Source organism: Tetranychus urticae, chromosome 3 (genome assembly GCF_039701765.1).
Source record: "Tetranychus urticae isolate SD_2017Ah chromosome 3, NJAU_TeUrti_SD_1.0, whole genome shotgun sequence".
Lineage (NCBI taxonomy): Eukaryota > Metazoa > Arthropoda > Arachnida > Trombidiformes > Tetranychidae > Tetranychus > Tetranychus urticae.
Window position 1 is genome coordinate 2,376,728 of NC_142960.1, and position 11,598 is coordinate 2,388,325.

The 11,598-nt window shown below is 33.9% G+C and overlaps 3 protein-coding genes across 3 annotated transcripts in view; 1 reads left to right on the plus strand and 2 right to left on the minus strand.

Annotated features, from left to right (window-relative positions):
- sff (BRSK family serine/threonine-protein kinase sugar-free frosting) overlaps positions 1-3,184 on the plus strand; it is a 41,746-nt gene extending 38,562 nt beyond the window's left edge. The window contains exons 14-16 of the mRNA XM_015933508.3: positions 366-538; positions 745-982; positions 1,383-3,184. Coding sequence (XP_015788994.1) covers positions 366-538; positions 745-982; positions 1,383-2,368 — 1,397 coding nt within the window. The 3' untranslated portion in view covers positions 2,369-3,184. The remainder of the gene's footprint in view (positions 1-365; positions 539-744; positions 983-1,382) is intronic.
- Positions 3,185-4,654: 1,470 nt separating this feature from the next.
- On the minus strand, positions 4,655-5,754 carry LOC112539249 (uncharacterized). The gene is made up of 3 exons (XM_025161615.2): positions 5,386-5,754; positions 5,219-5,310; positions 4,655-4,871 (listed from the first exon to the last, which is right to left on the minus strand). Exons 1-3 carry the CDS (start codon positions 5,476-5,478, stop codon positions 4,697-4,699), a joined length of 360 nt encoding a protein of 119 aa, XP_025017383.1. The 5' UTR covers positions 5,479-5,754; the 3' UTR covers positions 4,655-4,696.
- Positions 5,755-9,041: 3,287 nt separating this feature from the next.
- On the minus strand, positions 9,042-10,426 carry LOC107365744 (uncharacterized). The gene is made up of 3 exons (XM_015933300.3): positions 10,057-10,426; positions 9,887-9,978; positions 9,042-9,519 (listed from the first exon to the last, which is right to left on the minus strand). Exons 1-3 carry the CDS (start codon positions 10,147-10,149, stop codon positions 9,327-9,329), a joined length of 378 nt encoding a protein of 125 aa, XP_015788786.1. The 5' UTR covers positions 10,150-10,426; the 3' UTR covers positions 9,042-9,326.
- Positions 10,427-11,598: the final 1,172 nt, after the last annotated feature.

Genomic DNA, 11,598 nt, shown 5'->3' on the forward strand with positions numbered 1-11,598 from the left:
AACAACTTGTTTCACTCCCAGTCTCCCAGCAGCAATAGATTATACTTTGTATTTTCCCAATTGAATTGAACAGTGAAAAGCAATGCAACAAATTGAAGCCAAAATCAACTAGTTACAGCCCATTAACTCTTTCACAGTAAAAAAAAGCAAGGAAAAGGTGAAAGTTGTTGAAGGGAAGGAAAAAAGTTGAGAGAAAAAAAAAGTTTTGATGAAAAGACGAAAGAAAAATAATCTTTCAATAATATCATTCAATTTTCATGAGAATCGTAGTGATTCCCTTTTAGGAATATTTGCTTCGCCTTTCCCTCAATCAATTTGGATAAGCAAACACTTTTTAATTCACTTTTCTTTCCCTTTGTAATTAGTTCCATCTCCATACGAAGAGACCAGTTTTACACCAGAGACTTCACCCGAGCTTACTAAGCGTTCCTGGTTTGGTAATTTGATGGGAACTGAGCGAGACGAGACTCATGTTTTACTGGTCAAGGATAAGCCTCTAAGTGCTGTTAAAGCTGACCTTATCCATGGTTTTCTTTCTGTAAGTCAATCAAATTATTACCTTCAATACTCAAGTTAATCAAATAAAAGTTTATCCAAAAGATGATGAACATAATGGTGAATCATTAAGAGCACTGCTAATTGATTCATTCATGTTTAGCTTGCAAGTTGTTCGTGATTATTCATTTGATTGTTTCATTATTCATTTAAATCTTTTTTTCTCTTCTTCTTTCGTTGCTCTTTTAGGTAACTGATCTTAGTCACTCGGTTTTGTCTCCAATGTCTTTTCGAGTTGAATATAAGAGACCGGGAAACACGGCAATGTTTCAACGAAATGTACGATTCCAAGTGAGCATAACTCCAGCTGGACCCCCTGGGAATGGCCATTCAAGTGTAAATGATAAAGTTACAGTCAATGGTAAAGATCATTCAGATCCAATTGATAAGCCAACAATATACGCGATAACCTTTACATTAATATCAGGTGAGAAGAGATTTTCGAGTTTCACTTTACAACAATTCAAAAAAGTCTCATGAGAAAATCATCAATCCGGAAACTCGAAATTTGAAACTTTTAACAAAATTTTTCTGATCAAATTTCGTTAGAAAATTCTGCAATTTTTAGCCACTTTTTTTTTGATGACTGAAAATATTTTCAGAAACGAAAAATAAAAGATTTTAAATTTTCGCAATTCTTGCTGAAGAATTTCAAGAATCACTTTTCGAGTTTTTTATTTTTGCACTGAATTTCGACGATTTTCGTTTCTTCATGGTGGTTAAAAGCTTTTTGAGTTGGGTTTTCTGTCAATATTTCAAGTTCATTGGTTTAAAGAAAAACAATTTTTAATTATTGATTTGACTTTTTTTGTTATTGCTTTTTGCAGGTCCAGTTCGTCGTTTCAAAAGGATCTGTGATCATTTACAAGTTCACTTGTTGGGTCGTCGAGGAACCAATCAATTGTCCCCTCGAATGAGCCGTCGACCAACCCGTGATCTTAGTGATAGCTCTTGTGGTTCATGTGGATCGGGTAGCCTTTCACCGACCCCGACTCGACTTCATGTTGGTGCTGAAGACACAGTCTCCCTGGTTTCACCTCAAATAACAAGTACAACAAGTTTAACGGTCAAAAATGTGCTCTCTCGCTGCAAGTCGGACCAAGATGCTGGAGGTGACATTTTTGATCGAACAGAAAATGGTTCCAAATTGATTGTCTGTTCCAAGGCCAATTCCAATTCCAATGGTACAAACAACAAGATTACACTCACCAATAACAACAACAATAACAATAATAATAACAATAACAACAATACTAATAACAATGTTAACAATACAAGTCATAATAATAATACAAATAACTGTTTAAATAAGGTTAACAACAATAGTAATAATCACGTATTAAATAGCAGTCTAGGGAGTGTCTCGAGTGTAACATCAACCCAGGTTAAGCACATCAGTAGCAGCAACAAAATCATCAACAATGGGTCAGTCAAGAATGTAAAAAGTGTGCCCAATGGTACAAACATAAGTCTAAACGGTCTAAACTCGAGCAGTGGAGTTGGCTTGAGCCTTACCAATGGACCACAAGGACCGACAATGAACATGGTTCGTCCACGTGAACCCAGTTTAACCAGTTTATCGGCTCGTGAAAGGATGCTATCATCATCATCGTTACACTCAACAGGGTCTCAACTCTCACCACCGCCAACATCGACAACACCCTCAACCCAATCCCAAGCATCTCCAGGTCAACCCTCACTACAACTACAGCAGTCTCTATCAAACTCTTCACCCAACTCAAATCGGGAACGATTAATTGCCAATGGAAGGCGAATGAGCTTAGATCACAAGTTGATGGCAGACAACGTTTGAACCCAACCAGTGTCGACTCCATGGCAGAAACCCATGAAATTGTCTAACCATGAATGGATCAAGAGGACAACTTGATAAACTAACGAAACTTTGAGCTGAAAATCAAAACTATCACATCATCATGTGCGAACTTGTTGAAATCTCTTTTTCTCTCTTTCTCTTTAACTCTCTTGACCTTTCATCTTCTTTCCTGATTGCAATTAACTAAATTAAACGAGTGCAATTTGCTTTTCAACCTTTTATTGGGACAAAAAACTGTTTCTTTTTGCAACTAAACTCAACGGAAAGTATCCAAAGTTAACTTTTGAATAAATGAAGTGGAACCTAAGACGAAGATTTAAACTGTCAACTTAATTGGCTGATCCATTGATGCTTTTCATCCTCTAATTATTCATCATATTTTCATCCTTCATCTTTATTCTCATCTTAATCTTTTTTTTTTCTTCTCCTTTTCTTGACCATCTTCTTAACCTTCTCCTTATGATCTTCTTGCCTTGTATCTTATGTAGATATTAACTTAGCCTCTTGCAAGCCAAAATTGATGATGAGCTGTAACAAAAAAAGACAAAAATATAAACTTCTAGACATCTGTAATTAATTTAACTAATTAATCAAATTAATTGTAAACAAATAATTTGATGTTCATTTTTTCCCTTCTTTTCCTTTTCGTTTAATCATTTGATTGAGCATAACTTGAGTGAAGATGTATTTGATAACGTGAATTTCGAGCATTTTTTATCCTTCAGAGTACCCAATGTACGTTGACTGTAAGGCCATTTTGGCGAAAATAAAGAGATAAATCGATTTATCAATCAACCAATTTCAAAGATAATTTCAGATTAAATTTCAATTGAGAAAATTGTAAGCTGGTGTGACAATGCTAAGTGGAATTATCTATCTATTGATCAGAATGGGAACAACACTATCGGACCTCAAGTCTAAAGCATGAATACTGTCTCTTGAGTTAACTTCCAATCATATCTAAGTCTCATGTCTGATAAAAATTTGAGCATTAGTAATGAGATCTAGACGTTGAAGCTCTGAACCTAAAGTCTATTGCGATTTAACTTCTGATACACTCATTGGTCTTTTCAAGATCATTTTGCTGTTGTTTATTTCCAGGGTTTCTAGGGTCATTTTATGGAGTCTATCGAAGTATTTCAGAAAATAAAAACCACAAGTTGCTTGATTGAATAAAGCACGACCAAAGTTTATGCATTTTTAATTACAAATTAACTTCAAATTAACTATTATTATATAAAGCTAAACTTTTAGTTCGAGTCTAATAAGCTAAAGTATTATTTCGAGAATCTCTGATGATAATACACTGGCCATCGTTTTTCGTTGAGTGCAACAACTAAACTATGAGTTTAAACAAACTTTCACCATTGAGTTAATGTGGTTGGTCTCATTAAAAGTTTGTAAAGTTAATTCATTTTTGATTACAATAATAATGACGCTACAATTTGTACCCACTATGCATTACGCTTTTATCTTGAAGAGTTGTTCAATTGCTCATTGAGCAAACATTTTCTACTGATAATCAATTTTTCCTTATTTTTCCTCTTTTCATTATCTATTCAACATGTGCCTCCAAAGTTTCACCAGTTCAACTCCTAGTCAGAACCATTGGAATGATTCACATTTCATGCAAAATTAGTAAAAAGCGAAGAGAAAAGGATTTAAATGTTCGTTATGGGCCAAGCTTAACTCACCTAATTGGTAAACTGGCCCCACGAAAACACTCAATCATGAATTATGTTGATGGAAAGTCGAGAGTAGAAAAAAAGGAAAAACTAAATTTCTTGTGAATTGATGAGAAAATGGTGCACTCAATGGGGGGACCAATAGTTTCATTGAGATCATCAACCTTTCATCACGAAACCGATAACCGAAAAGAGGTAGAGAATGAAAACGAGCGCAAAATGAAAGGCAAATCTAACCTTGAAGTTGTAACAAAACATGTTGATCATTTGTTTATCAATATTGATAAATTTTGCGACAAGAGTGCATGTAAATTGATATCGTTCAACTGAACAGGTTGTTGATAAATATTTTTCAATCGAGGGATCAGCAAGTTCAACAGAATGAGCACGAAGGTTTGGGTGTTTAAAGTGAAATTACATTAACAAATGGCAAGTGAGAGTAAAATGAAACGGTAAATAAAGGGAATGAGAAATTTCCATATTTGGTGATAGATTATCAGAGGCAGTAAAAAGGCAGAAATAATATATTCAGAATATGCAAATATATGATTATCTTTATTCTTGATTATGTCATGATTAAATTAGAATAGAATTAGAAAATTCTGCTTAGAATATTGTATTATCAGTTTCCAGAGCTAATATTGCCATTAGAATTTGTCACTGAAATATTCAATTTATTGGTCGGCCAGCGTTCTTTACCTTCAGCTTGTATCGAACTTCGGCAATTGTAAATGTCGGCTCGATTACTGCGTTCATGGTATATTTTAACACACGAATGTCCCTCTGAACAGGTGCAGCTAAAGAAGATGGAAAAAGAAATGAACAAAAAGAGAGAAGAAATTAATCTTAATGAAAAGTTAAATCGATAAAGTCAATCAAATGAGGGGAAAATTGGTTATCAATTGCATTTTTACTGTTGATTGTTACAACTTGGGGTTAAGTAGTTAACACACGAATTTCCTCTGAACAGGTACAGCTGGCGAAGGTGGAAAAAGAAATGAACAAAAAGAGAAAAAAAAGAGTGCGAAAAATCAAAAGAAATTAATCTCAATGAAAAGTAAATCGATGAAGTCAATCAAATGAGGGGAATTTTCTATTTTCTTCTAAATTTTCGTACATTTGATTTTCGATTTTTGTTACTTACAAATTTTTAATCATCATTACCGGCTTGTCTTGATCAAAGACGATCCAACCACAGGCTTGTGAATAAGTACAATAAGTTACTTCACTGGAAACCTAATGACGAAATGAGAATGTGAGAAACTTTTTTTTTTGGAGAATTTTTTCTTCTCTTTCGGACACTAAACTCACCGAAGTTGTTGATTCGATTGGTGAGTAAACTAATGAAAGGATTGAGAGTAAAACGAAAGTGCACAGTAAATTGTGCTTGAAATTTAGCTCCATATCTTGGTGAATGCAGTGCAATGAGAAGCGGGTAAAATTGTGAATTACTGTTTGGAGTGCGAGTTTAAAGTTGACAATTTTGGCACGTTTGGCAAATGTTTGATCAACTAGTGTGTTAACTTTGTGTGTAAATGAGTGTAACTTGGTGAGGATCAAGTTACTTATATAAACAGGTTTGAGAGACTCCGTTAAAACGTTGAAGGTCCGCCTTAATGATAATCACGTAATGATTGGTTTAGTTTGGTGAATTTCATTTTCTATTATTGATTGCTCAGAGTTTCATTTCTTTACTATTTCCACTCCAGAGGAAGAGAGTCAGATTGTTGTCAAGATTATGATGAAGATGAGGAAGTTGTGAGAGAGAAGAGAGGATTGAGCTTTGCAAAACAATAAAAGGCTTGATAATGATGGTTTAGGGGCTCGTGAAATGACGCTATCGCCATCATCGTTACACTCACCAGGGTCTCAACTCTCACCACTCTCTCTCTCACCCACATCGACAACACCCTCAACCCAATCCCAAGCATCTCCAGGTCAACCCTCACTACAACTACAGCAGTCTCTATCAAACTCTTCCTCCAACACAACTCGGGAACGATTAATTGCCAATGGAAGGCGAATGAGCTTAGATCACAAGTTGATGGCCGACAACGTTTGAACCTAAACCGTCAACCTAACCCAACCAGTGTCGACTCTATGGCAGAAACCCATGCAATGGATTTATGATGGATCTGTAAATGGGAGAAATGGGTCCAACCATAAATGGAACAAGAGGACAACTTGATAAACTAACGAGTCTTAACCTTCTCCTTATGATCTTCTTGCCTTGTATCTTATGTAGATATTAACTTAGCCTCTTGCAAGCCAAAATTGATGATGAGCTGTAACAAAAAAAGACAAAAATATAAACTTCTAGACATCTGTAATTAATTTAACTAATTAATCAAATTAATTGTAAACAAATAATTTGATGTTCATTTTTTCCCTTCTTTTCCTTTTCGTTTAATCATTTGATTGAGCATAACTTGAGTGAAGATGTATTTGATAACGTGAATTTCGAGCATTTTTTATCCTTCAGAGTACCCAATGTACGTTGACTGTAAGGCCATTTTGGCGAAAATAAAGAGATAAATCGATTTATCAATCAACCAATTTCAAAGATAATTTGAATCTGATCAAATCGTGTGCTGGAGTGACACTAGATGTCACTTGCCATTCATTTCAAATTCAAGTTAACATACAATTAACAGTTAGTTGAAGCAATTGTTTCAAGTTTAACGCGTTTTTAAGCAGAATCTTGGACTACCAAATGTTTTTGTACTATTCATCAGAATTAGCTTGCTGTCTCATCTAAAATTTGTAATTTATACTTTTCGAAGATGTTATCATCAAACAATTATAATCTATCTATTGATCAGAATAGGAACAACACTATCGGACCTCAAGTCTAAAGCATGAATATTGTCTCTTCAGTTAACCTACAAATTATAACTAACAAGTCTAATGCGTGATAAAATTTGAACATTAGCAATGAGATCTAGACTTTGAATCTCTGAACCTAAAGTCTATTTCGATTTAACTTCTGATACACTCATTGGTCTTTTCAAGATTTTTTTGCTGCTGTTTATTTCTAACTTACATTGCATCGCATTATCGAAATAAACTCAAATACTTTTTCAATAAAAGATGGAGAATATTCAGAAAAGGGTCATTTTATGGAGTCTATCGAAGTATTTCAGAAAATAAAAACGACAAGTTGCTTGATTAATCAAATGACGATCAAATTTATGCATTTTTAATTTCAAATTATAACATAAAGCTAGACTTTTAGTTCGAGTCTAAAAAGTTAAAGTATAATATTATTTCGAGAATCTCTGATGATAATACACTGGCCATCGTTTTTCATTGAGTTCAACTACGAGTTGAAAGAAACTTGCATCATTTATCTAATGTCGTTGATTAAAAGATAGTCAAAGTTGAGCCATTTTTGATTACAATACTAATGAGTCATTAGTAATGACGCTAATATTTGAACCCAATATGCATTGAGCATTTATCTTAAAGAGTTGTTCAATTGCTCATTGAGCAAACACTTTCTACTGGTGATTAATTTTTTCCTTATTTTCCCTCTTTTCATTATCTATTCACCATCTGCCTCCAAAGTTTCACCAGTTCAACTCCTAGTCATAAACGTTGGAATCGGCATAGGAAGTGACTCGTTAGCCGAGATTGGTTTGAATCGACAATACTTTTCCGTACTTCACCCTATCTTGACTAAATCGTCAATGCAACAGCTCGACCCTCTTCAAGTGAACCCAATCAATACCAACCTGGACTTGATCAACTGCACTGTCAGTCAAGTTTGATGAATAAACATTTAGTGTTACAATAAACTGTAATCTTTCATCAACTTTGACACAACCTCACATGAAGCAAACATCACATGATGAGGCCATCGATTGCAGTTTGTTGTTACAATAATTGAAAATAAAGCAATTAATCAGATAAAAGTTTCAACAAGTTGATTCAGTTTTCACTTTGAGTAAATAGGGTCATTAATTAGAGTCCATCAAGCTACAAAGGCAAGACTAGATCAACTCTTGATTGCCCATAACTTGTTTTAACAGAAGCTTAACTTTTAGGGAAAATATTTTCTTTTATCGTAAAGTTTGTCACTTGATATTGGAAAAGCACATGACTCAATTTGTTAACAAAGCTTTGAGTGCATCCAATCTGGCAAAAAAAAGTTAATCACTTGAGGAATTCCGAGCATGGAAAATTGGAAAAGAGCGGAAAAAAATGATCAGATTTCGATTTACAAACCCAAAACATAATTTCCCCGATTTTGCAATAATCTGAATCAGCACTTTACCGAGATAAAATGAGTCAAACCAAGAATGATGTGAAAAAAGATTCAAGATAACCCAAAACAGGGTCAACCCTTTGGTACATGAAGACTTGTTAAAAATACTCAATGAAACTTTTGTCAAACATTGAAATGTTTCACATTTGAATGGAAATTAGAAAAGCGAAAAGACAAGAATTTCAATGTTCTTGATGGGTCAAGGTTAACTCATATAATTGCTAGACTGGCCGCACGTAAGCACTTTACAATCATTAATCAACTTGAAGAGTAGAAAAAAGGGAAAACTGAATTTCTTGTGAATTTATGAGCAAATGTTGCACTCAATGGTTTCATTGAGATCATCAACCTAACATCATGAAACTGATAACCGAAAAGAGGTAAAGAATGAAAACGAGCGCAAAATGAAAGGCAAATCTTGAGCCGCATATTTGCGTACATTTACAGTTGAGCATTTTGATTAACAGTATAACCTTGAAGTTGTAACAAAACATGTTGATCATTTGTTTATCAATATTAATAGCTCTTGTGAAAAGAGCTCAGATTGTTATAAATTGATATCGTTCAACCAAACAAGTTGACAATCAAAATATTTTTCAGTCAAACGAGTGATCAATAAGTTCAACAGAATCTCGTCTTGAAGTTTCAATATTCATTGGCAGTCTCAACACAATTTATTCAGAAAAAAAGGAAAAGAAAATTTTGTTCGATTCTTCCATTTTTATTGAAACATAAATTATTCTTTGGCTGAAGTCATTGTATTCAACTGATTCAATAATAATAACAATTATAATGATGATAATGGGTTTGATATATTAATTGGTTAATGATTAGTTTACATGAAGATTTGGGTGTTTAAAGTAAAATTACATTAACAAATGGCAAGTGAGAGTAAAAATGAAACGGTAAATAAAAGGGAATGAAAAGTTTCCATTGTTGGTGATTGATGATGTTATTTAGCAAATGAGGAAAAGTATTTGTAACTCTAATTAGATAAATTATCAGAGGAACGTTGAAAGCTATACTTTCCATTGGGATTCGCCGTTGAAATATGCTTATTCGTCGGCCAGCGTTCTTTACCTTCAGCTTGTATCGAACTTCGGCAATTGTAAATGTCGGCTCGATTACTGGGTTCATGGTATGTTTTAACACACGAATGTCCCTCTGAACAGGTGCAGCTAAAGAAGGTAGAAAGGAGTGAAAAAAAGAGAAAAGAAATTAATCTTAATGAAAAGGTAAATCGATAAAGTCAATCAAATGAGGGGAAAATTGGTTATCAATTGCATTTTTACTGTTGATTGTTACAACTTGGAGTTAAGTAGTGACAAAAGTGAGCCAAAAGTGAAGGGAAAAAATGTTTCCTGCGAAGACGATTAACGTAACAAGTTCAATTAATTGTCTCGTGATATTTTTTTGTGTCGATGCAATGATAAGCTTTCAACATCTTAATATAAAATCTCTTGTCGCCCAATTTCAAGTCAATGTTTTAGGAAAAATTTTTTCTTCTAAATTTTCGAAATTTTCATTTTCCATTTTGTTACTTACAAGTTTTTAATCATCATTGCTGGCTTGTCTTGATCAAAGACGATCCAACCACAGGCTTGTGAATAAGTACAATAAGTTACTTCACTGGAAACCTAATGACGAAATGAAAATGTGAGAAACTTTTTTTTTTGGAGAATTTTTTTTTCTTCTCTTTCGGACACTAAACTCACCGAAGTTGTTGATTCAATTGATGAGTAAACTGATGAAAGGATGGAGAGTAAAACGAAAGTGCACAGTAAATTGTGCTTGAAATTTAGTTCCATATCTTGGTTAATGTGGTTCAATAAGAAGTTGGGTGAGCACGGGTAGAGTTGAGCAAAAGTTGGTTTTCGGTGCGAAAATGAAAGCGACAGAGAAAACTGGAAATGTCTTTTCACCTGATTAGCACAAGTTAAGAAATGAAAAGTGAATGAAAAAAACTATTTGAAGTGCGAGTTTAAAGTTGACACTTTATACTGATTTAAAGCGATTGATTGTTTTAATAATAAAGATGTTATCGTTTGGCAAATGTTTGATCAACTAGTGTGTTAACTGTGTGTGTAAATGAGTGTAACTTGGTGAGGATCAAGTTACTTATATAAACAGGTTTGAGAGACTCCGTTAAAACGTTGAAGGTCCGCCTTAATGATAATCACGTAATGATTGGTTTAGTTTGGTGAATTTCATTTTCTATTATTGATTGCTCAGAGTTTCATTTCTTTACTATTTCCACTCCAGAGGAAGAGAGTCAGATGAGAGATTGAGAGAGAGAGAGAGAGACAATATTTTACTAAGTTTCCTGGGTGATGAGAGTTAATTAAAGTCTTTTTTTTGTTTCATCATTTGAATGAGATTGAAAAGTAAAAGTTGTCAATTGGAACCATTTGTTTGCTGAACAATTTGAGCAACTTTTTTTTGTTGTTTGGTTCCAAAATGAAAATACGTAATGATAATTAATGGTTAAATATCATTATCAAATATCTCAGGTAAAGATGGAAATCTCTCTCTTTTTTGTGTTTGTTTGTCAAGTACATCAAAGAGATGAGATTGATTAGCATGAAGATGATGATAAAGATGATGATGAAGATAGTGGTGAAGATGAGGAAGATGTGAGGGAGAAGAGAGGATGAGCGGATGAAGGAAAGGCAAGAATGTGATGGACTGAGAAAGGATGTTGAAGAATGTAAAGTATTGCAAATTTGGTGAGAAACAAGGTAACACATCAGGTTGACTAATAATTTGAAACAATTTAGTTTGACCCTGTAATTGGCGAACGAATTATTTTTACCTTTTTGTGTCTTTTACAGGTTTGCCAATGAAAGTCGCGCATTTCATCATTTGTGGGCAACTTTTCCTCTATCATCATTTATCCTCATCATCATTCAATTTACCTTTCTTTTTCTTCTTTCACTATATTCATCCGATCCATTTGGTTAAAACAGAAACTCAAGTAAAAATTTTCTTAAGGTTGATTCAAAAGCTTGTCAAGAGTTTACTGAGTTTACTTGATGATAGCAGTTGATATGGTTTAGTGTAACCCAGAGAGTCGACCTTTTGCCCATCAAGTATGACTGACTGTTCACGCAAGAAGCACACAAAATTATTATCTCGTGTTCAACCTTAAAATCAGATCAATCCCATGATTTGCTTTGTTTACTTTGGCAATCAGTTGATCCAATGTTATACTTAATCCTTGAAAATGCGGAAAAGTGAAAAATTTGAAAAATTACCTT